This window comes from Ornithodoros turicata, chromosome 1 (genome assembly GCF_037126465.1).
Source record: "Ornithodoros turicata isolate Travis chromosome 1, ASM3712646v1, whole genome shotgun sequence".
In the NCBI taxonomy this organism is placed as follows: Eukaryota; Metazoa; Arthropoda; class Arachnida; order Ixodida; family Argasidae; genus Ornithodoros; species Ornithodoros turicata.
This window is the reverse complement of record NC_088201.1, coordinates 194,151,553-194,176,315: the sequence shown is the minus strand read 5'-3', so window position 1 is coordinate 194,176,315 and position 24,763 is coordinate 194,151,553. Positions and strand designations below refer to the sequence as shown.

General features: G+C 45.8%; 2 protein-coding genes across 3 annotated transcripts in view; both read right to left on the bottom strand.

Annotated features, from left to right (window-relative positions):
• Positions 1-24,763, bottom strand: part of LOC135378915 (uncharacterized) — a 385,731-nt gene that overhangs the window by 176,048 nt on the left and 184,920 nt on the right. The window lies entirely within an intron of this gene.
• On the bottom strand, positions 15,821-24,763 carry LOC135378917 (BEN domain-containing protein 5-like). 2 transcript variants are annotated; one of them, XM_064612083.1, is made up of 8 exons: positions 24,340-24,429; positions 23,755-23,801; positions 23,215-23,345; positions 23,043-23,162; positions 22,790-22,946; positions 19,909-20,282; positions 19,619-19,841; positions 15,821-17,482 (listed from the first exon to the last, which is right to left on the bottom strand). In XM_064612083.1, exons 3-8 carry the CDS (start codon positions 23,239-23,241, stop codon positions 17,331-17,333), a joined length of 1,053 nt encoding a protein of 350 aa, XP_064468153.1. In that variant the 5' UTR covers positions 23,242-23,345; positions 23,755-23,801; positions 24,340-24,429; the 3' UTR covers positions 15,821-17,330. The 2 variants fall into 2 exon arrangements, with proteins under 2 accessions (XP_064468153.1, XP_064468152.1); XM_064612082.1 differs by lacking the exon at positions 23,755-23,801 and having other exon boundaries at positions 24,340-24,763.

The window sequence follows — 24,763 nt, the reverse complement described above, 5'->3', positions numbered from 1 at the left end:
AAGAAGGTATTTCGATACCTTAAGCAAACGGTCGATTACAAGTTGCGGCTGTCAGGGGAGTCGAAAGCAAGGCTTTTCTGTTACGCAGATGCAGACTTGCAGGACACGTCACCGACAGGAAGTTAACCAGTGGGTACTTTGTAAGGCTGGGGTCCTGTGTCTTGGTCCAGCAAGAAACAGACTTCGGTAGCTCTTTCCTCCACGGAAGCAGAATACGTGTCGGCCGCACACGCTTCACAGGAGGTGCTGTGGCTTCGACAGCTGCTAACTGACTTCGGTTATAGGGACGTCGAGCCGACCTGTCTGTATGAAGACAACAAAGGCTGCGTCAAGCTCTCGATCAGTGAGGGCGTCAGCGCACGGACCAAGCACATCGACGTACGGCACCACCACCTCAGAGACTTAGTTGAGAGAAAGGTTGTCAAACTCCAGTACTGTCAAACTAGCGACATAGTCTCGGACATCTTTACCAAACCTCTTCCGAAACCACGGTTCGAGGGGCTCAGGGACCGTATGAGCGTCGTTAAGGGCTGATTGTCGAGAGGGGGTGTTGGAAAAAGCCGACAACCGACGCCCCTTTTAAGGAGCATGCGCACTAGTGCATGCGCTCACGCACACATTCGTTCCTTTCTCATTAAACCTGCTTAGTTCATCCTGAACAGTTGCTAGTCTGTCAGTCTCCAATTACAATTTCCCCCCATTGGAAGGGTAATGACGTCACGAGACATCTATCTCTGACCTGAAAACCTTCTTCGGCAATATCAAATTTCCGTGGGGCAGCACTGTGGAGGTCTGCAACCTTGCGAAGGAAACTTCAAACTGGAAAAGACGCTGGAGCTGTTGGAAAAGGTGCTTCACTAGGGCGAACGAAATAAAATCCGTTTGTTTCAGATAAATTTCTCTGGTATCTTTACATGGCGGTTGGGCAATACCGCGGGCTGAAGCGGCAAAGGGGAGGGGGAAAGTGAGAGAGGAGAGGAACCTCGAACGGTTGAAATACATGCCACAGCTTGGCGTCTAACAATGAATCTTGCGATAAGGCCGCATGACGGTGACGAAAACATGGCGTGTAAGTGCAGGCCTCGAATTTTCATTTTTGATGCCTCTAAGACTGCATGGGTAACAGCACATTCTTAAGAGTGATGTTCACCGTGGAATTAGGTATAGCGCTGATTAATAAGTTTATAAGAGCATTAAACTGGAAATTAAGGTCATCACTTTGGATGAACGTCCAATGTGCGATGAGTAACTGCTCACGTAAAGTGATCAATACGATTTTTCGTAGTGTTGTCCACTTTTTGGCGAATAGGCTTGGATGACACAATAAAATTCCGGCATAATTAGCATAGCGTTAGCATTTAATAGGTCATTTTATTTACTTATCTATTTATTTATTTATAAAATACCAAAAACCCTGAAAGGGTACAAGTAGGGGGGGCACAGAAAGTCCAAAATAATTTTCAACAAGACACATATGTCACATCATGTAACCTGGTTCAAGCCTTTCACAAATGCCGTGACAGAGCGGTGTGAGACCTGAGCAGATGTCAGAGAAATGCATTCTTCGACGATTCGAGGAAAGAATGCATATTTAAAACAGTCAGTCCTGCACTGGAATGATTCGAGTGCGCGCTGATGCATTAGCCGTGTTGATCTGGGTGCGTGTGGAGTGATGTATTCGAGTACGCTTTTCCAGCGGTATTAAGCCACTTCTTGCGTAAAAGGGAGTAACTGAGGTGTGACGATGGTACGACTTGAAAATAAAACGTAACGCTTTCCTTTGAACGGATTCAAGAAGTCGGATATTTGCAATGGTGTAAGCGTCGCAAACAGTATCGCTATATTCCAGAATGGGGCGGACTAATGTTTCGAATGCCGTTAACTTAGTACGAGTTGTGCACTCACGAAAATAACGTTTTAGAAACAATACTTTCTTGTTAGCCTTCTTTGTTATGTATTGGATGTGCTTATTCCAGCGCAAGTCTAATGTAAGAAAAATGCCCAGGTATTTGTATTCGGAGACCCTTGAGAGATTCACTGAGTTAATACAATAATCGGATGTGAGCGGTTTCCCTTTGCGAGTGATACTCATGACAACACACTTATTTATGTTAAGAGGTAACTGCCATGTCTCACACCAGTCAGTCATTTTCCGCAAACAATTATTTAAACATGCATAGTCATCACCGCCATTGATCTGCTTATACGATACACAGTCATCGGCAAAAAAGTTCATTTTAACATCGATACCCATACCAACATCACTTATGACAATTAAAAACAACAAAGAACCCAGGACCGAGCCCTGGGGAACACCGGATGTAACTGTTACGAAGGACGAGTCGGCGTTATTCGCGTGGACAGATTGTTTTCTGTTGTCGAGGTAATTGGAAAACCAGGTAAAGAGGTCATCGCGTAGAATTTCCTTCAACATTAATAATAATTTCCTGTGAGAGACTCTGTCGAATGCTTTAGCGAAATCCAGAAAAATAACGTAGACTTGTCCACGAGCATCTACAACTTGAGCAAGATCATGGGTAGTGTTCACAATCTGTGTCACTGTGCTTAGACCGTTGTGAAAGCCATGTTGGCTGGCGGAGAAGAAATTCTTACTTTCCAGATATTTTGAAATATGCTTATATACGATATGTTCTAATACGTTACTACATGTGCTCAGAAGGGATATCGGCCGGTAATGTTCAATATTTAGTTTGCACCCTGTTTTAGGAATTGGAACAACCCTGGCTATCTTCCAATCGTCTGGGAGCTCCCCTCGGGTCAATGATACGTTAAAAATAAGAAAAAGTACTTGGTGCACCACTCGGCGTACCAAATTAGAAAAGCATTTGGGATGCCGTCTGGGCCTATGGCCTTCTTGCCGTTTAGGTTAAAAAGTGGAGTAAGGATTCCTTGCTCGCTAATGCTAAGTCGTGGGACTGGTTCTGTGGGAAAACTGGGCACAGGTGGTAAGCACCCGTCGTCAGTGGTAAATATGCCAGCAAAATAATCATTGAGTAGAGAGGATACGGAGCAGCCGTCGTGAACAATATTATCGCCATGTGTCATCATTATTTGATTTCCTCTATTCGGCGAGGCGTGCCTCCAGAACTTGGATGGGTCCGATGTTAACTGATTATGTAGTGTTACGTTGACGTACCTTGTTTCAGCTTCCCGTATATCCGCTCTCAGTTCAGCCCGAATCCGCCTGATATCAAGAGATAGGTTCTTGTCGCCCTTCCTAACTAATCGCTTGTACTTTCCTTTTCTTATGAATTATTGAGCGAGTTATCCATGGATTTTCGGAACGAACTCGTTTACGTCGTTGGGGAACGAACTTCCGAATGCATTCGCACTGTTCGTTTAAAAAAGTCCCACAGGGAGTTCACTGACACACATGATATTGCTAGGGCAATGAAGGTATCAGAGAAGTTGGAAAGCTCATCAATTACACTATTGTCGTCTGCCCTAGAAAAATCATTAAATACGCGAGTTATTAGCTGCTGCCGTTTTTGGTCAAGCGTCCCAAACTCTAACAGTACCATCCTATGGTCCGATATGCCTTCAAAGATGCTTCTATAGTAAATATCTTGTTTGATACAGACATCAAATCCAATATTGACGAGGTAGTGCCCTGCGTTCTCGTAGGCTCCTTAACGAGGTGAACAAAATTCAACGAAAATGTAATCCTCGTTGGACAATGCAGCGAGAGCAGACAAGTCAATGTTGGGCAAGTTAAAGGCACCACCAAGGATTACATAGGGATGGCGGGCAACGTGAGTGTTTATATTATCAGACAGCTTATTCAGAACGGATACGCCTGCAGAAGGAGGCCTGTAAAAGCCGCCTACAAGCAGATTTCCAAATGAAAGGCACAGCTTCACCCAAACCATTTCTACATCAACAACTTCCGGCAGCACAATGTACTCAATATTCTTGTTCAGGACAACAGCGACGCCTCCACCTCTAGAGGATCTATCCTTAAGAGCAACAGTATAGTTGGGTGGAATTATTTCATTACTTTCAATACCACTGTGAAGCCAAGTCTCCGTAACAATAAGCACATCTGGATCATGAGACAAAAGCAAACTTTCTATGTCTACTGTTTTGTTCGCCATGCTTCTGGCATTTAGATTAAGAACCCAAAATTTATCAAAACCGGTCTTTCCATTAAGTTAAGCCTTATTAGTACTGGTCAGCGGTGCATTCTTTGTTGAGGTTGCTTTGCGTCGCTGACCAGAATGATAGTCCCAAACGTGCAACATACCATGTATGTACAACTTGTCGTAACTCGACCGCACTTTCGCACCTCGTCACCTTTCATCGCCAGCGCTGTCCAATAACAATTTCCTTGTTGCCCTAATTCTGCTAGAGAAGTTCCGTAATGAACAGCTTCGTGTTTTTAAGCTTACTTGCATTACGCAACACCTCAGTTTTCTTGCGGAAATCGTAAACTCTTAATGTGACAGGACGAAGTTTACCTGAGGGCCGCCTACCCAATCGGTGTATACCTTCAACCGAGGAAACCGTAATGTTCAGCTTGTTTTCGAAAATTTCTTTCAGCACTTTTATTTTTAGGTTTTCCTCAGATTCGCCTTCCTCTTCTGGTACGCCGTGAACGATAAGGTTGCTGCGCCTCTGTCGGTTTTCAAGGTCATCAACTTTCTGTTGGAATGCAACGGGTTTTCTTGCAACGGGTGTTTAAAACTGGCAATGTCAGACACACACACTCACAACAGCTTGGCCTCCACTTAACATATCTACGGTAGCCTCAAGTGCAGTTATTTTACTGCCCAGGCTCTCCATCTTCGATTCTAAACTAGATTGACTTATCCTTAATTCACTGACAACGGCTTCAAGTTTCCTATTACTTTCATTCACATACTCGATCCGTTTGGTTATCTCCCGTTGACCACTAATCAGGAGCTAAAGCTGTTCCTCTATCGTTGGCCCGGGGTTAGATTCGACGTCGCCCGACTACGTGAGGAGCAACTCCGAAATATTAGCATATAACGCGAAACAAACTTGAGGGCACGGCAGCAGTATCAAACGCAAGTCATTACTAGAGTAGCAGGGGTAGTTACGCTTACCAACCTGTACAACAAACAGAGGATACATCAGTGAACGTGCTGTCAAACTGCCGCAATGTCCTCTGTCAGACTGGCGAAGCTCTGATGCTTTTAACGTGTTTTCCGATGACGTCACAGAAGATAGTGCGGGGGCGTAGATGAAGATAACATTCTCGCGTGAAAAATCAGGAAACAGCAGGGTTGACTATAGCTTCGGCGTAACACCATAGCTCACACCGTCGACGTTAGTACCTGCAATTATGTGCACTGTTGCAGATGGACTTCCTTCCGTAAAGGTGTTGCAGCACAGCGAAATCAGTACCTGTATAACAAACAGAGGGTACATGAGTGAGCGTGCTGTCATACTGCCCCAATGCCCTCTGTTGGACTGGCGAAGCTCTGATTCTTTTAGCGTGTCTTCCAATGACGTCACAGATAGTGCGGGGGCGTAGATGAAGGTAACATTCTGGCGTGGAAAATCAGGAAACAGCAAGGTTGACTGTAGCTTCGGCGTAACATCAGAGCTCACACCGTCGACGTTAGTAGCTGCAATTATGCGCACTGTTGCAGATGGACTTCCTTCCATAAAGGCGTTGCAGCACAGCGAAATCAGTACCTGTATAACAAACAGGGGATACATCAGTGAGCGTGCTGTCATACTGCCGCAATGCCTGCAATACCCGTGTAGAGGACGATGGTCTTCCTCTACATGAGTCCCGACCGGCGATGATGGTATGCCGCGGAGAGGCGATGACGGTGGCCTATCTCCATGGCCGCGCCGGTGGAACTGAGAAGCGGGTGCTCCATGCGCGTGGCCATCCTTGTCGTTGTCCAGCGTCCGCTACAGGGGTCCCCCTGCCGTCAGATGCGTTGCGGACGCATCGCAAGAGCTGGAGTCCAAGTAACGCGCCTGCGAAAAGCTGCAGTTGAGGGCGACCATGGTATACGTGCATGGTCGAACAGGTGCATGGCACGGCACACGTTGGCGGCATGTCACAGATGGTGAGGACGGGAACAACGATCCGTCAGGGAGAGACGAGCGAGAGAGAGTGAGGCGCCCGGTGTCGTGGTCCTGGGGTGCCGCGACCGGCACGTGAGCCGAAGCTCGAGAGTCCCAGGTGAAGTGAGTGAGGTGAGGCTATGCGAGCCGTGGTGAGATGCCGAGACGGGCTGAAGCGTGCCGTGGCGTCGGCTGCCGCGACTGCCGTGACCGGCAGGTGAGCGCAAGGCTCGAGTGTCGCGGCGGGCAGTGAGAAGCGTTGGGTGCGGTGAAGAGTGCCGAGATGCGGCAGCAGTGAAATCGGCTCAATGTGTGAAGGGCGTGTGTGGCGGAGGTAGTGCTGCTCGATGGTGTGGTCACAAATTTGGGATAGTGAAGAGCCGAATTGCTCCGGATGTGATGTTCTTCGTCCGGGTCACCAAATGTAGAGGACGATGGTCTTCCTCTACATGAGCCCCGACCGGCGATGATGGTATGCCGCGGAGAGGCGATGACGGTGGCCTATCTCCATGGCCGCGCCGGTGGAACTGAGAAGCGGGTGCTCCATGCGCGCGGCCATCCTTGTCGTTGTCCAGCGTCCGCTACACCCGCAATCGATGGCATTCACCGACGATGGCCAGTAGAGGCCTGTGAAGACTGAAGTAGCCAACGTACTTGGTCACCACTAGCTTGCCGATGCTCCTTGACGAAGACAGAATCTACCATATTTTCCGTACGGGTTGTGGTATGTCACCATCACTAACTGTGTCGAAGCTTTCTTCATAAATCGGTGAACAAGTTCTCATGATCCCTCACTATCATATACACATCGACTTTTAACCTTATTCAGTGCTCCGGTTGCGCAGCTACTACGCAAAAATAGCGGAGCATGACCGCTGGATACATCCCTTTCAAGCGCGTTTACGTCCAGAATGTCCAGTCCCCTCCGCGAATTGTGGACGACCTGTTGTACAGACCCCCTGGAACCACGTGGGGCATGGTTCGGGTCTGGAAAACAACCACGTCGTGTATCTACTGTCGAAATCAGTATAGATATGGCGAAATGCAAATTGTCAGCGACAGAGGAAGATATTATGCGATTCACACAGCGACTAAGAATCGCTCGATACGCGGCTGCTCCCAAAAGGCCACCGACAGCGACATTTTCTGGCGAAGAAGCAGCTGAGAGAGGAAAACGTGCACCGGACACCACGCTCACAATCGAAGGCTACATCACACTTCTGTTACGATTCTGTGCCAACGATTTGATACGATTCTAGCTCGAGGTCAAATTACAACGAATTTCATTGCGAAGTTTGCAAGCTTGACCGCAAATTTTGCAATTTGCTCGCAAAAGACCGTCCGCGAATCGGCAGCATGTTCTGTGTATGATGTCACGGCGCGTTCGCCTCGCTGGCGGGTTGTAGCAGCCGCAGTTCATGGCCGTGGTTAATATAGAATATTTTCGCACGCTGTTTGAACGATTTTCAACCTTAACAACAACAACAACGACTCTCTTACCGGATGATGACTCAGGAGTTTCATCGCCGGGAGCGATACTCTATTCCATTGCTGGTGGTGATGCGGGAATGAAATAATGAGTCCCTTCACAATAACGATCGAAGTCCTGTGTCGTTCAGAAAGGTGAAGTGAGCCTTGAGGGCAGAGTGTTGATGTGCTGGATGTGGCCAGGGACCAAGCAATTTTGCGAGAGAGAGGGGACTGGAGTCTAGCTGGTTGAGGGATCCGGAGAGTACGGCTTGGGGAAGGTTGGTAGTGTGGGCAAGGGAGAAGGATGTGCTCTAGATCTTCAATGGCACCGCAGTGGCTGCAATGGGGAGAGGAAACTTGTCTCAAGCGGTAGCGCCACTGTGCTGTGAGGTCACAGCGAAGCCCATTCGATGAACTAATGTGGCATTTTGGCGAGGATTATGTGCAGGAAAGCAGGCAAAAGCGGGTGCTGGATAAACTCTGCTCAGCATGGAGGGAGGGGGGGAGGGTGTCAGCTGTCCGTTGGCGGGTAGCCAGACGAGTCACGAGGCGTCGAAGTACGGACCGACGATCGGCATTAGAAATATCCTACGAGACACAGAAGAGCACCGTGCCGTCGAACTCAGTACTTCAATTTTTTTTTTCGTCGGCACTGCTCAGACAAGAGGATATATCTCTACGAATGTACTCATTGTTGATTTATGTTGCGTGTGTTGATGGTAAGCAGAATACTTTCAGAACACGTATGTGCTCATTTGGGTTTCTATTCTTGGTGTCTACTATGTCTTACTAGCGATTTTCAACAGCATCAAAGCATCACAAATAACTTTCACCTTTGTATTTGCCACTTGTAATATTTTCACATCTTCTGTATTGTAATATGTGTAAGGGCAAATTTTCACGCAGAAACGGTATTGTGTGCAATTCATTTTACAGCATTATTTAATGCAAGAGAATCGTTAGTGCACATTCAAAAAGTGCATCGGCAATGAGAATTCCAATGTGACTCTAATGGGGGTGGTGTCCAGGTAGCTTGCCGTTGTTGGCCGCACTCAAGTGGGCATCGTCACGCCAAAAAAAAAAAGGAAAGGGGGAGAGGGGAGTTGAGGATTTCAAAGTGATGCATAGACAGGATGACCGATACTGATGGGACGGAGGCACACTGTAGATGAGAGGTGCACTAAAGTGGTCTCTCCGCGAGGCACGTTTCTTGAAGAAAGCGCACGAGGCCGCGAGTTTTTGAAAGTCGTTCCGCATAAGAACCTTCGGGAAAGAGGACGTTCGTCAGTATGCCAGGCCTGGCGTGGAGAAGATGAGTTTCCCGCATAGTATGGTATGCACGGCATGTTGCAGTGTGCACCGCATGCACGGCTGTCAGGATATGCTCGGTAGTCTCCCGATGATTACAGTGACCGCAACTGGAGTCCTCCCTGGAGCCGATCTTGAACAGTTGCAAGTTCGTGAACGCAAATCCCGTGCGTAATCGATGGAGCATTGTCTGCATAACACGGGGAAGATCTTTCGTGGGAAGAGCGGGTCGGTGATTCTGCATGATGTCCTGTATGCCAGGATGATATATTCGCCGATAAACTCACTAATTAAAGTTATTTGGCACGCTTTATGGCTTGAGCGTTTGACGGCCATGGGATATAAACCGAAACCTAAGTAGACTCCAGTTACAAAGCTATGTGGGAGGCCGGCTTAAAAGAACTACATCAGAGCAATAAAAAACAGAAGACATGACCCAACCTCGTTATCAGCGTTTTTTACCACGTCAAACATGTTTTTGTTTGGTAGACACGGTGAAAAACGACAAACTACAAACTAAAAAAACACCGTTCAGTTTTCTTCCGCCAAAACTAGCGGGCTCTGCCAGTTCTGGTCGGGAAACTCGGGGACGCCTAATGGCGGCTTCCTTCGTTTGACGGTCGTTCTGAATGAGCTCCGGTGACCTGCTGGGAACCGACACTCTCTTGGCGTGTGGCGTCTCATGGCCTCAATCATGCATCGTCCAGCACCAATGTAAGTCGCCACGTTTTGGGCTCGGTGTCTTGAGTTAACTGAATTTTACCGAATTATTTCATGTCAAACGTATGGCCGGAAGAAACGGCATCGAACGAGACAACTTGGCACGATTTAGTCGGCCAAGCACACCGTCGGCCAGCAAGCACGTCGGCAAAAGTTGTGATTGTCCCGGCTATCTCCACGCTGCAAATTTATAAGCGTACGCCTATTATTCACCGGGCTGGTACATTTATGTATGGCTATATCTATAAGCACAGCATTTTCGTACCGGTGACTGTTACCTCTTTTTTTTTTTTTTTCGTTTTCGACATGCGTTTTTCGCCGTTGAAGCGTCTGTGTTAGTGGTTCGGTTTCAAAATCTTTCTTTGTAATTGCATTGCAAATTATTATTGGAGATTATAGCTGAGCATGATGTGTTGAAGCAAATGCATCCCCAGGAACAGGAGACACTCCTATTAGCCATGCTGCCCCGGCACCCTCAGCTGCCTTAGATCCTGCTCCTGAACAGCATGTGCAATGTATCCTGTGAACTTTCTTCAGCAGTCTACTCTACAGTACATTGTACATACAGTACAGTACAATGTAGCATACATGAACAGCGTACGTACATACATATATGTACATTGAGAAGCAGATCGAGTGTCGCTTTTTGTACATTCCTTTCAATTCTCGCAGTTTTTGCATGGACTTTGTTATAATTATTACGCTGGTCAAAGTCTTTTACCTCGCAGCGACAAAGTGGTCTCTTACGCATAGACAGCGTTCTGTGTTGACGTATATACTATCCGGTATAACTAGTGGTATATGGCCGTAATAAGGGGATATATAAGCATAAATATTCTACACATAAAATAGAGGTCAATGGCTTACTTCTAAAATAGCCGTCACAAAACGATCAAATTCTTGACCTTTACTAGGAAGGGAGTTGCCTCAGGACAGAAGCCGCCGATATTTCGAACAGAGACTGTTCTTCTTCTGGGCACCGTCCTCATCATTGGCATGGTATTTAAAGGGTTAGGTGTGACGTGTTTAAAGGTTCATGCGAATTGTGGGTCAACAGCCCGGAGGGAAGAAAGGCTCCGTACGGGCTTCTACGGCCGGAGTGAATGGCTGCTTTGTTAGAGTGTGGAGGGGATTATGTGAACGTAGTGATCTAGGCTACAGACCGGTTAGAGAAAAATGGAAGGTTCACGAACACGTGGACGAAACGGGACAACAGGCAAGAATTGGCAAGCATAGCGAAAGATAAGGAGGTTAGTGGTTACGTGGGAAAAATTCCAGAACGAGCAAAGTTTTTTTTAATATATATATTTGTAATACAAAGTTGTGGCATCCAATAAAGAGAGCAGAAAGCAGTGGCCATGCAGAACATAACAGATGATAATGGAGGTAGAAGGGAAAAGCATATTTTATTTGTGAAGAGACCTTTCCTTTATTTTTCTTAATAAACATATCCCCTCCCCCTTGTGAAGTGTTTCTAGGGTGCCTTGTGATTTGTTGATACCGGACGGGTGAAGAGCGTTGAACTTGTATATGAGATAAGACTCCCTATCACGTCTGTCACGTGTGGATCTAAACCCGGTTTCTAGAATATATAGTTTAATGTTGTCAAAATTGTGACCAGGAACGTGAAAGTGTTCGGCGACTGCTTTGGGGAGTTTGTTGGACGTGTCGGTTCTGTGTCCGGTAAGGCGGTTGTTCATTTGTTGGCCGGTTTCACCAATGTATTGCATAGAGCAGTCGCCTAATTCAATGCAATATATGACATTGGAGCTTGTGCATGTGAATGCGTGGTTAACGGGGTGGGTGTAATTGCTCGCAGTGCTTTTGATGGAGTTAGCGTGTTGAACGTGCTTGCATGTTTTGCAGCGCGGGAGGTTGCAGGGTCGTGTTCCCGTGTACGGGGTGCTCGTTTTGCTGATTTTGGCATTGACCAAGGAGTCTGCCAGGTTTCTTGCGCGTCGGTATGTCACCTGTATGGGATTTGTGAATATGTTGCTAAGTCGGTCACTGCTTTGGAGGAGGGGCTCGTGCTTCTGTAGAATGGCTTTGATGTTTGGAAGTGCGTTGGAATATCTTGTGATGAAGAAACCGGCCAACAAATGAACAACCGCCTTACCGGACACAGAACCGACACGTCCAACAAACTCCCCAAAGCAGTCGCCGAACACTTTAACGTTCCTGGTCACAATTTTGACAACATTAAACTATATATTCTAGAAACCGGGTTTAGATCCACACGTGACAGACGTGATAGGGAGTCTTATCTCATATACAAGTTCAACGCTCTTCACCCGTCCGGTATCAACAAATCACAAGGCACCCTAGAAACACTTCACAAATAAAATATGCTTTTCCCTTCTACCTCCATTATCTGTTATCTCTGTCTGTTGTTGTTGTCTCTGTCTATCTGTTATGTTCTGCATGGTCACTGTTTTCTGCTCTCTTTATTGCATGCCACAACTTTGTATTTCAAATATATATATTAAAAAAAAAACCTTTGCTCGTTCTGGAATTTTCCCCACGTAACCACTAACCTCCTTATCTTTCGCTATGCTTGCCAATTCTTGCCTGTTGTCCCGTTTCGTCCACGTGTTCGTGAACCTTCCATTTTTCTCTAACCGGTCTGTAGCCTAGATCACTACGTTCACATAATCCCCTCCACACTCTAACAAAGCAGCCATTCACTCCGGCCGTAGAAGCCCGTACGGACCCTTTTTTCCCTCCGGACTGTTGACTCACAATTCGCATGAACGTTTAAACACGTCACACCTAACCCTTTAAATACCATGCCAATGATGAGGACGGTGCCCAGAAGAAGAACAGTCTCTGTTCGAAATATCGGCGGCTTCTGTCCTGAGGCAACTCCCTTCCTACATCTCTACCGGTTCGCTGGATTTCTACCCATCTACCTTGACCTTTACTGCCCGTCAAAGCGCTAAGTGGAAGCCCATGACGCATAGAATAAAGGTCAAGAATTTGATCGTTTTTTGACGCTTACTATCCGTTTTTTTTTCTGAGAGTGTACCGATTTTAGTCCTGCCATGACCACTGACTGAGGACTGTAGGACTGGAAATGCTTCCTTGGGGTACGCCTTGATGAACAGGGTGCTTAGGGCTTTGACAGCGACAGTTCGGTCCGTAAAGAAATCGTGGAGCCACCTGAAGAACCGACCAGATACTCAAAAAGACCGCAAGACGTGGAGCACACAGATGTGCGAGACGGTACCATATGCGCGCTTAATGTTCAGGAAGACCGAGACAAAGATCCGCCGATGAGCACAAGTATGTTGGACTGTAGAGACTAGTTTGAAAACTGGATCCACTGGTAGCGTCGAAATCCAACCATTTCTTGAGGGACTTGAGGGAACACACCTTGTTTTTCGAGCCACCAGTCGAGGCAATGCAAAACCATTCTCTCCATCAGTTTTCTCATACAGCTTGTCAGGCTCACAGGGCGAAAGGAGGATAGAGCATTGGAGGGTTTGCCTTGCTTGAAGACGAGAACAATTAATGCCTCCTTCCAGGTAGGTGGTACGGATCCATGTAGCCAAGACGTATTACAAACGTGAAGGAAAGCTTGGAGTGACGGCTCGTCAAGGTTTCGCAGTGCGGCATAGGTGATTTTATTTGGTTCTGGGGACGAACGCACATTCACAAGTTTCAACGCAGTCTTCAGCTCGATTGGGTTAAAGTCGCTGTCCATAACATCCGGTGGACAGTGTCAGTCTCGGTGAATTTCTGTTGTCAAGTAACGGACAAAACTGTTGTGTACCGCAGACGTTGAGGCAGACGCCGGTGTCGTTAGAACGACGGAGAAATATGTCGCTAGCGTGGTGGTGGTGACGAAAACCGGCTTCCCGTTGTTGACCTCACGTATGGTGCTAGCGTGATTTCGTCTACACCCTTAACGATTGCTAAATGTCGCAAGAGCATTCTTTTTTGGCGGCGCATCCTTCAGAGCTCAAATTGTCCTCCAGATCTTTCTGGCCGGGTCAACCGGTGAAAGGTGTTGACAAAACTGAAGCCAACGCTTCCGGTCTATGCCGTGTTTGATGTGTGTACTGTACGCAGTGGGCGCTGTGCAATCCCGCTGTTGTGGATTGGCCAATCCTTCTGCTTCGTCCTGTCTTTTCTTTTCCTCTTTGCTCTATACTGCTGGCACTGCCGCACTTAAAGGCTTCGCTCCCTCGTCACTACGAGGGACGTTTTTTTGCGTTCTCTAGCCTACGTTTGGTTTCGCCGGGGAACATTTCGGTGTTATTACAACACGCGTGATCTCCAAGCAGCAGCCAATAAGTGCAGGTTCTCAGCGGCGACATTCCCTGCCTCATGAAGATGCAGTAGGTTTGCTCGTAATGCTATCGAATTTTGAAGTACTGTATACTGATCGGTGATGTTGTAATTGAGCACACTAAAGTGTTCCTCACGCTTATCTAAGTTTGCAAATGCGTCATTTATAATGGTGTTTTCTGTGACAGGTGTACGTAGGCTGATTATCTGATGAAAACCATAGGAGGCGATGATTTCACGGTAGGAAAGACAATCTGATGATGGGGTGTCAATGGTTAAATCGCCCACTATAATCACATTCTGATTACGACCGGTGATGTTGACCAGTGCATTTCCAACTTCACTGGAAACGGTGGACATGCCACAGTTTCTGCACGGTATATAACGCCCACAATCCATCCGCCTCCTGTCTGTAGGAAGAGCCCCGCATAATGCCCTGATATCACGTGGCCTTCTGCCTTTCGTAGTGGATATTTTAGCACACGTCCGTGTTTCAGGATTTTGTAAACATGGAATGGCTTTCGACGACTTTAGTCTCTTATTGTGCTCTCGCTTTTGCCCGAACATTCTTCTTTAAATAGTTTAGAAATTAACGAGTTTCAGATGACAAGTCCTCTTGTAGTTACGTATTTTGTTCGGTAAGTTATCCGCCTGGTCGTGTAACTCAACTGCAAAAACGACATGTATGCGGTTCGCATAGCTTCTTTACATATAAACCAGTGGCATGGCCGAGTGGGCTAAGGCGTCCGCTCGTTGGTAGTAGCCAAGGTCGTGCTGAAGACTGGGAGGTGGTGGGTTCAAATCATACCACCAGCTGTGCTGTTTGAGGTTTTCCCTGGGTTTTCCGAAGACTTTCCAGACGAATGTCGGCACAGTTCCCCTTGAAGTCGGCCCCAGGACGCACACTAACCTCTCTATCTCCCACTCCTTCCTGCTGTCCTCTCTGCATCTGTCCACGTTTGTACGCCGCCATAGCCACAGTTGCTTCGCGGCACTAACACGCAATAAAAAAATATTTACATATAAAAAAGAACAAATGTGTAAATGATAAAAATAAGCGCCGCGTGGATCAGATGATCAATGAGGGACGATCGGCAGCATCACCTCGTTTCATTCCTTGCACCAACCAGACGTACAGCTATAAGCTACGTAAAAGTGCGCTGCACGGTAAACTTATTTTAATTCCAAGTTTAATTTCAGTTCACATTATGTTATATTTGTATTGCAGCTTGGGGGGGGGGGGGGGTTCGTCGCTTGACCTTATGTTTCTGGTGTACTTTCTATTTGTCACATTCTCGATCTAGGTTGTTACCACAACACGGTAATTTAGTGGGGTGCAGAAACTGTTTCACAACTCATGAGGTAGGAGGAATACCTGTATCACACCCAGGCGAAAAATTTTCCAACTGGGACCAGTTCAAACTGTGTTATTGAACTGGGACCAGTTCGAACTGGGACCAGTTCAAAACCAGTTTGCAACTGGTCCCAGCTTGAACTGGTCCCAGTTCAATAACACAGTTTGAGCTGGTCCCAGTTTGAACTGGGACCAGTTCAAAACCAGTTTGCAACTGGTCCCAGCTTGAACTGGTCCCAGTTCAATAACACAGTTTGAGCTGGTCCCAGTTCGAACTGGGACCAGTTCAAAACCAGTTTGCAACTGGTCCCAGCTTGAACTGGTCCCAGTTCAATAACACAGTTTGAGCTGGTCCCAGTTTGAACAGGGACCAGTTCAAGCTGGGACCAGCTGCCAACTGGTTTTGAACTGGTCCCAGCTTGAACTGGTCCCAGTTCAATAACACAGTTTGAGCTGGTCCCAGCTTGAACTGGTCCCAGTTCAATAAACCAGTTTGAACTGGGAGCAGTTCAAAAACCAGTTTGCAACTGGTCGCAGCCGAAGTAGCAAATTCGGAACTGGTTTCTCCTCCAAGCAGAACTGAGTGCTATGATGAAACCTGCAGAGGCTGCATGACACTGAAATAAACAGATTATTTTATTGCACACTCCATATACGTACACATTTATTTCGTATTGCATAGATCTCTCTGCCAGTTCACAGAGTTTAGGGAAAACATTTTTCCTTACAGATAGCACTGTAACGCGTGATGTTTTTCTACAAGGGAACTAAAGGGAAAAAATGGCAAAAACCATTTGCACTAAATGCAAATTATCAATAAAAAATGCAAAAGGATATGATATCACAGCATCATTATGCAAATATGTTTATGCAGTCTATGCACACACCACTTGCCACACCAAGACCCAATAATAATAAGACTAGCAACTCTGGAAAATTTTTTCTACAATGTAGGAACAATACGGCCGAAACCATTTGTATTTAGTGACAAGAATGTATCATGAATGTGAAGATACGTAAAATGAATGCAACTGCTTATCTGCATTACAATAAAACCATAACACTATGTTAGAATATTAGTGCTTCATTTTGCAAATATTTTGGTTGAGATGCACACATCACTTGCCACACCAGGGCCCAATAATAATTTAAAAAAAACAGCACACCCATGAAGCTTCTATTTCCATGCGTGTGGGATTACACAGTGAAGCATTTTCAAAGACTAGAAACTCGGGATAATTGCATACATTTTTCTACAATGTAGGAACAAAAGAATATGACCAAAAACGTTTGTACTTAATGGCGTAGACAATGTGCCCTGTAATGTGAAGACCCACAAAAAGAATGCAGATTTACGTACAGGGTGGCGCGCGATAGAAGCACGTATCTTTCACCGCACCATGCTCTGCAATTACTCGAAGCAGAATGACCGTTCTGGTGTCCTAATATAGAGCACATTGGTCCATTTTATACTGCCAAATTTAGAAGTGATTGAGTTTTTCCGTTGCACAGTGGGAAAAAATGCGCAGAACGCTATGACAAGCGAAGCAGATAGTCGCGTTGCGGGGAGAAGTTTACTCTGTCTAAGGCAGATGTCTCGTACCTCCACAGGCCTGCAACTTGATGAAGCATGGCCACCCATATGTGTGCCTGTAAACAGCACGCAATATTTGAATGGGAAGAATTTTGTTACACTTGCACCACCATCTGTCATTGAGCACATCAACTGCCCACCATAACGCGACCATCTGCTTTCTTTGCCGTAGGGTTTCGCACATTTTTTGTTCCCGCTGTGCAAAGCAAAACTCAATGCACCATGATAAAATGAACCAATATGCTAAACACTTGGACACAGAACAGTCATTGTGCATTGAGTGGTTACGGAGCACTGTGCAGTGAAAGATGCATATTTTTATCACACGCTACCCTGTAAATTACAAAACAAATTAATGTTATGATATTAGTGCTTAGTTTTTCGAATATTTGTGTGTGAGCTATGCACGCATCACTGGCAGCACCAAGGCACAATAACACAAAATAAAATGACACATTGGCCTCGCAGAGTTCTCACATTAAGATGCCTCACAGTTCAAGTGCTGGTGGAACTACACAAGTTAAGCCTTTAAGACAGGTCCTCCTGAACATCTCCGGACTGTCCCTTCTTTTTGAGTGCCTTTCTTACGTCTTGAATCTTGTCAGAAAGGATGGTGTTCAAGTTCCTAATGACTCCCGTTGTGTCAACATTCTTCTCTTTGCCCCAGTAGGTCAAGGTGTCTGCAAAACAAAGGGTAAGTAACCAGATGTGTAGATTTACTTGTAGGTAAGTTGTATGGAGGCTGGAATACGAGAATAGATAGGGCAATTATCCAAACAGTCTGGGAGAAATGCCTTGAAACCCATGGTGCTGAACTTGCACTGATAATATCGGCATTTCGTAGGATGTGCACATATTCCAGTTCTCTTTACAGACGTCTTACCATGTATGGGCTTGACTCAGATTGCACTAAAAATCTGAGTCAAGCCCATACATGGCAGTTGCAAGACAATTGTCTCAACATACGTCTCAAGCAGGTGTCTGAGTAAGTCAAAGTTACGCTCACAACTAACAAATAGGCCCCTGAATGTGGACTTTAGAATTGCAACAGCGCAACCCCTTCCACCAGATATTGATGAAATAATTAAACAAGAGGTGTTAACCTTCCTCAGTACACAGCAGTGCTGATTGAACAACGCTAAGTAACGCAAATATAGTCGAACACGTTTATTACGATCACTGGGCCATTCAACACCAAATGCGCACGCAACCAGCTCACCAGCAGCATCCGAGACTTAACTAAAAGAAGGTGACGTCGTGCAAGTCCAAGAAGACAATGTTCGTCCCCCTTTCTGGAAATTGGCTCGCATGTCAAGCGTTACACGAGGGCGATGCGGCGTCATACGGGCATGCGCGCTGCTCTTGGCTCGAGTTTTGGATTCTGTCCACTTGTTGATTAAAGCTTGTTGGGTCTGGTCACCAAGAGCTTCAGTCCGTCTTGCTCATTTACATAACAGCACTATTTTCCTAGCATGACATAGCAAAAAAGAAAAAATCTCAGATACTTTTTGTTGAAATCAAATATGTTTTTATTTGAAGATAACTTCGCAAACACGTATGCGTGCTGCGGCACGCTGTAGCAAAACAGCAACTCAGCAGGTCACTCACAAAACACTGGATGGAAAGAAAGACTAAGCTGTCGCATTATTGAACTGCAAATAAAAATTGCAAACATGTTTTCTTTTCATCTAATGTTTTGTGAGTAACCCGCTCAGTTCATTCGTTACGATGTGCCACAGCGCACACACACGTTTGCGAAGTTATCTTCGAATAAATTATTTCTTTTGAGCAACAAATGCCTCTGAGAATTTTTCTACATCCTGCCAGGAAGACGCATGACACATTGATCATGCTTCTATCCGTACCTCCTCACACTGAATTTTTCCGTAAAAAACTCTCATATTGTTGGATTTTCACAACTTCCTGATTTTTCACTGCACCTTACAGTGCACCAGCAGTACTGCATTTTTTTCTTGTACAAGAGCTATTCTAAAAAAAATAGAGGAAGGAATTTCAAATTTTATATTTAAAAAAAAATTCATAACCTTGCAGACTTTGCAAATTTTGTGCACGCCAGAAGCATCGAGCCCATCAAGCGTGATGGTGAATATTGTTGAAATATGTTAAAATGAAGTCACCCATATCAAATAAGACATTTTCAACAAGCTCCGTGCCTTACGTCTGCTCAAAGTGACATAGGTGTTCGCCAAGCACTGCATCACATTATGTTCAATTTCATTATTAAAGACCAATATTTTGTTGCCTTCAGAGTCATAAGGAACCACCAAAACAAAAACCACATAAAATTCTAGGGGGTCGAGCAGCACCTCTGGATCACTTGGTGTAGAATGGCCCCAGTGAAAACAAATTATGGTGGCATTTTCAAGAGCCTTAGTCTCCATGTGCACTAAGGTGGGAACGCACAGCATTTATCTGTGCACGACTGTCGGGGATTAGATGTGCAGATTTTGTGTTCGCATAGTGCAGTCAAATGGGCTCTACTGTATACTATACGTCATTTTAAGTTCTCTGCTGTGCCATCTATATCACAAATAGGCTACTCCAAACATGTGTAAAACAGAGTTTGAACTGCACAACAATGCCAAACACAGTGCTACTCATTTCATGCACACATTTCTGTATGTGACTGTCCATTGTTTTTATCTTGGAGCTAAGCAGAAAATATCCTTGATGTGCAGTTAGGATACTCGCATTCTTACAAACCAGTATCATGTAGCACTACTTCACATTGCAGAAGCCTGCCTAAATGTGGAGCAGACTTCACTTATAGTGCATGCAGCCTGGCTAACACTCACCTATGATGACACCGACTTTAATAGGAGACAACCTTGGACGTGCACTGCAGTTGGGATTTCTCTTGTCTCTCGGCGCCACGGTGCCACCAACACTACGCTCTGCAAGTATACTTGGCCCCCAAAGAGCATGTGCCATGTCTTTAGCTACCAGTGTTGCCTTGTGGTTTTGCAGAACTTTTTGTGCTTGGACAGCCTCAATGCAAATGCCCCTGTTAACGTGAAACTGCGAACAGGAGATAATGCAATGGCAATTAGTGCACCAAACCCACAGTAATAGTTACAATTTCTACCTTCCCATTTTTCAAGTATGTGAATGGTTCCGCTTGAGCTCCAGCTGCACTTAAGGCATCCAGCGGCGAAGAGGCGCACAAGTTATCTGGCAGTTGAGGCGGCAACATCACCTGACTACGGACATGCTCATCTGCTTCTGCTGTTCGCGACTGTGGCACGTCAGGATCCCTAAGCTGCAAGGGCGATGGTGGAGCACTGCAGTTGTCTTCTAGTGAAGGCAGCAGATGGCTCAAAGATTGCTGGGGTGATGATGGCACCATTGAAGCTTGGCTTGAAGACAGTTGGGTACCATGGGCCATCTCTAGTTCAATAGGCTGTGACCGGCTTGTACAGGTCTGGGGCAGACCTTTGCACTTTTGCAGTAAGAGTTCAACTGTGCATATGAAAGACAAGTGTTGGTAGCAAATAGTCAGAAATGGCTTGCTGCCCACAATCACACTGCCACAAGATTCCCTCCAATTAAGTAAAATATCACTTCATCATATCACTCAGTGTATGGGGCCGTGAGAGTACAGAACATTATAGACGGTGTTTGTTTTTAGCTTTTACAGAATTTTTATAAAAAGCTATGAGAGCAGCACAGATGTTTTGCAGCAAATTCTATGGCAAGGTGGACATCCTCTGGAAGAGGGTATGTAACTACATACCTGCCAACTTAGGAACATCCAAATTAGGGAGATTTCAAAAGCGGGGGGGGGGAAGTTGTTGGAAACGTACACGCTTGTCCCCAAGTTACAACCCCAGCAGACTCATAAGGCACAAGTGTTGCGGCAACAGACATTGCCCTCTCCAAGAACTTATCTGGGTGTCTGGCTGTGACAAGGCCATGGCACTTTCTCAAAAGAATGTAAAGACACGAAACTATGTCCCTCTTTCCTTCGTGATGCTGAACTGCCCTCACATTCAGCACTGCCTCAGTAACGTGGCCGAACTTGAAAAGGCCATCTGGACTTTCCAGGAGAGCTTAAACATAGTAGTTGTTGAATAAGTTAGTTAACAAGTTATTAAAAAAGTAGTTTGCATAATACGTCAGAACCATCCGTTAAGGTGTACATCGCTGTCGTCAGTGCTGTAAACAACCGCAAAAACTTTCCGTTCAGTGTGCTTATTATGAGCTCTTGTGCACAGTTTCCCATTTCACCGACAATTTGACTCAGTCAACTTAGTTCGAGCACACGCGTACAGCTTTGCAACGTCGGGAGTTGGGAACATGGAGGAGGTGGGCCCACGCGGACAACATTGTAGTCCTTGTCTTGCTTTCGGAAAAACTGAGCTAGCTAGTACTGTTTGTCTCGGCATTTAAGGTGGTCCTGGTGCTAATTGAACGTAACGTGGGTAACAATGTCAGTCCACCCTCCACGCGGAATGCTGTTCTCGCAACCGTAAACTGTGCAGAACACATGCTGCCCTTTCCTGGACGCTATCACACGTCCTAATTGAGTTGTGAATTGCTTCAGAAACACATATAGATAGTTGTTTCACTTACACGGAGCCGTGATCTGCAAACTGCAATGCAAAAACACTGCAAAGGCACCCTCGTCACACATAAACATAGAGGAAATGCCTGGAAACTTGAAATGCTGGAACAACACACTAGAACTCAGAACTCTCCGGGAAGCAGCAGCGATGCCGATGGCAATAGGGCTGGTATTGGATTGACGTTTACGTCTGTGAGGACTGAGGACAGACAAAAACCAGACGTTTGAGATATAGAGGGGGAAACTGCATCTTCCGGGAGATTTGCTTCTCGGTCATACAATCGTACAAAACGGTCTAAATCCGGCAGTCTCCCGGATGAATCGGGAGAGTTGGCGAGGAACTGGTTTGGCGAGACGATACTCTACCACAAAATGGCCACCAAGCTTGTTCGCGTAGCTCCGGGCCACTACTGTAGCGAAGCTTATACAATGACTGTAGGCTGAGCATTCAACTGAGGATCCCACAACCAGGTTTTCACAAAGGGCTGACTGATAAATGTGTGGAACACGTTATGACGCAATTGTCTGAAATCATGGGTCAGTAATCTATGCAAGTCAACCTATAGTACTTCTGTCATCACAAGGCACAATCCTGTACAGGTCCCAACATAAGTTTACGGAACACGCGAGCGGTGTATTTTCTCCTCGGTACGACACCCTAGCGGCAAGCGGAAGCTGGCGAAATCAGGCCAGTTCACTGCCTCAGAGGGGTGGATGACTGCGCTCTTAGTGACACACAGCGGTAGTTTCGGTGTGGTTACTGTTGTATGTGCCCGCGAAGTGAGTTGGATTTAACAGTTGTGCTCGTCAACAACTCGTGACTCACGTCAGTTGTTTATCAATCAATCAATTATTAACGTCAGCGTCAATTGTTTATCAGCTCATCACGCGTCGTCCATAATAACACAAAGAAAAAAGGGTATCTGGTAAACAGTTCACTGTTTACCAGATACCCTTTTTTCTCTTGTCTACATATCATGCCTTTCCAATAAAAGTAATACACTGTAAAGTGTTGCCACTATGATTCATCCTTCTTATCACGATGATAGCGGCGAGCTCCCTGTCTCAACAATCGTTGAATCACGTGTTGTTGACGAGCACAACAGTAAAATCCAACTCACTTTGCGGGCACATACAACAGTAATCATACCGAAACTACCGCTGTGTGTCGCTAAGAGCGCAGTCATCCACCCCTCTGAGGCAGTGAACTGGCCTGATTTCGCCAGCTTCCGCTTGCCGCTAGGGTGTCGTACCGAGGAGAAAATACACCGCTCGCGTTTTCCGTAAACTTTTGTCAGGACCTGTACCTCCCGCATGTCTTACACAGAATGAACTGCACTCATCAATTTCAGAAAAGCGCAGCGTAAGAAGTACAAGCAATGTGAGCATGTAATGAACCTACTTGATGAGAGCTTCTTGTCAACACACTGCTGCAATGACTGTAGAACATTAAGGAGCTTCTCATTTTCCTTGCGTGTCTCTGCGTACAAGCTGCGCCAGCACACTTCCTCATCAGCTCGTGGATCCTTAGAGTGTTTTTGTCGCTTATTCATTGGCAACTGCGTAAAAAATTGACACAAACAAAGGTACTATTTTCAGGGCACAGTCAACCATTTCATTCATGCGAGAATCTGCAACGAGATGATGATACATACATTTTTTGGTGCCAGCACATCTTCAAGACTTCTTTTTGCACTGGTGATTTGCTCCTTCAGGACACGTTTGTAGGCACTGTCCTTTGCAGCCTTCTGCATAGCCTTTTTTTTCTTGTGCTCCTGAAAGTTGAACGTTAACCAAGACGAGACTGCCAGCCTCACAAGTGGTTACCTTTCGTGAATTTTCCTTTTGAGACATGACACTATCGCTCTCAATGTCTGTGGCCTCAACTTCCGAAGCAGGAATCTTCGGTTTCCGAATGCGACATGACTCCTGCTTTTCTTCAAGTTCTTGTTCGCTGTCTGTAACATCAGTGCATTATAGAATGACAATCATTGTGCAAAGCTGAGTTATGCAAATACAGGTTACATGCTCCATAAGACGACTGCACATGTGAGTAAGCAAGCGATAATATGCTCAATAAAATGGCAAGGATGCAGGCAAGCTGGTCGACTAAAATGCATGAAGAATGAAGCTCGAGCATGGGCAGCATAGGATGGACAGACACACATCAGCTTAGCACTGTGAAAACACAAAACGTGGTAAAAAATTTGACGAATGGGCGCATTTGAGGCCAATCACAGCACAAAGCCGCACACCAATAAGAGAAGCAGCCAGGCATTTCAGCGTACAGCTTTCGGTTACGTCCGTAAAGCGTAAAATTAATATGCGGGTAGTGTCCAGACACAGTCAAGAAATGGAGAAACCTACTAAGCTCAGCAAGAGCAGTATCGTCCTCGTCGGTGCTCCAAGTTTTACTGTGAAAACAAAACAAAACAAAAAAAGTACGATTTTTAGTGATACTTAATTCTCCCACCGTGCATGGGTGGAAACGCAACGTGCTCAATTCGGGGGTATCCCGAATTTCCACAGTTTAGAATTCCATATGCTCAAAATCCCAAACGGGACTAGCGTAGCATTGCGTGCGTGCCCAGCTGTGGGAAGCCCCCAGCGGCGTGGTGAACTTTCAAAAAAACACCTAAACTATAACCTAACCAAAATCTAATGATTTTTGCTGCTCTGATGTGACCGCCATGCTAAGCCTAACGGTCGCCAAAAACCTTTTTATTCACGACACTGACTTCTACTCACATAAAAATCACGCAATACTGCAAGGTTTGTCAGTAATATGTATTATTCAACACTATCATTTCGCCATTCTTAATATTAACGCTTTTAGAAATCTAGGATTTTGTGGATTCTTAACGGTGGAATATCGTGGCATCCCCCTCAATTCCACCAAAGTCCACCACCAAAAAAACATAATAACATGAATAGGGGTATAGTAATACTCACAGGCAAGCATCAAAATTTGAGCCGAGTAATAGCCGCGAACATCGTCGTCCTCGTCCTCCCAAAAGGCACTATACTTCTTGTTCTTGTCGAAGTCTGCGTCATCCTTAGGACAGAAGTCCCTGATGCTACTCACAGGCACAGTATAAAGGTTGTTGTTGAACTCATTCAAATACCTTATGACTGCAAACATTTCTGTTCGCAAATACGTTCCGAAGAGACTCAGCGGAGCCGACACGCTGACGAAAACGTGCACAACATTTCACGACGCGCACACCCAGACGCAAAAATGGCGGAAAGGCGGGAACCGCGATTGAGATGAACGATGACAACGGGGGTTTGGTTTCGCACTGCAACAGGAACGCACAAAACCGGGCGCTGCTGGTTTGGCAAAAAATACGATAAATTAAATGAAGAAAGTTTTAAA

Coding starts and splice junctions, on each gene's coding strand:
- LOC135378917 (XM_064612082.1), bottom strand. CDS start 24,529: ATGTTTGCAGTCATAAGGTATTTGAATGAGTTCAACAACAACCTTTAT. Junction 23,346..24,339: donor TCAAATTTTGATGCTTGCCT/GTGAGTATTACT, acceptor CTGATGTTACAG/ACAGCGAACAAGAACTTGAA. Junction 19,842..19,908: donor CATACTTGAAAAATGGGAAG/GTAGAAATTGTA, acceptor TCCTGTTCGCAG/TTTCACGTTAACAGGGGCAT.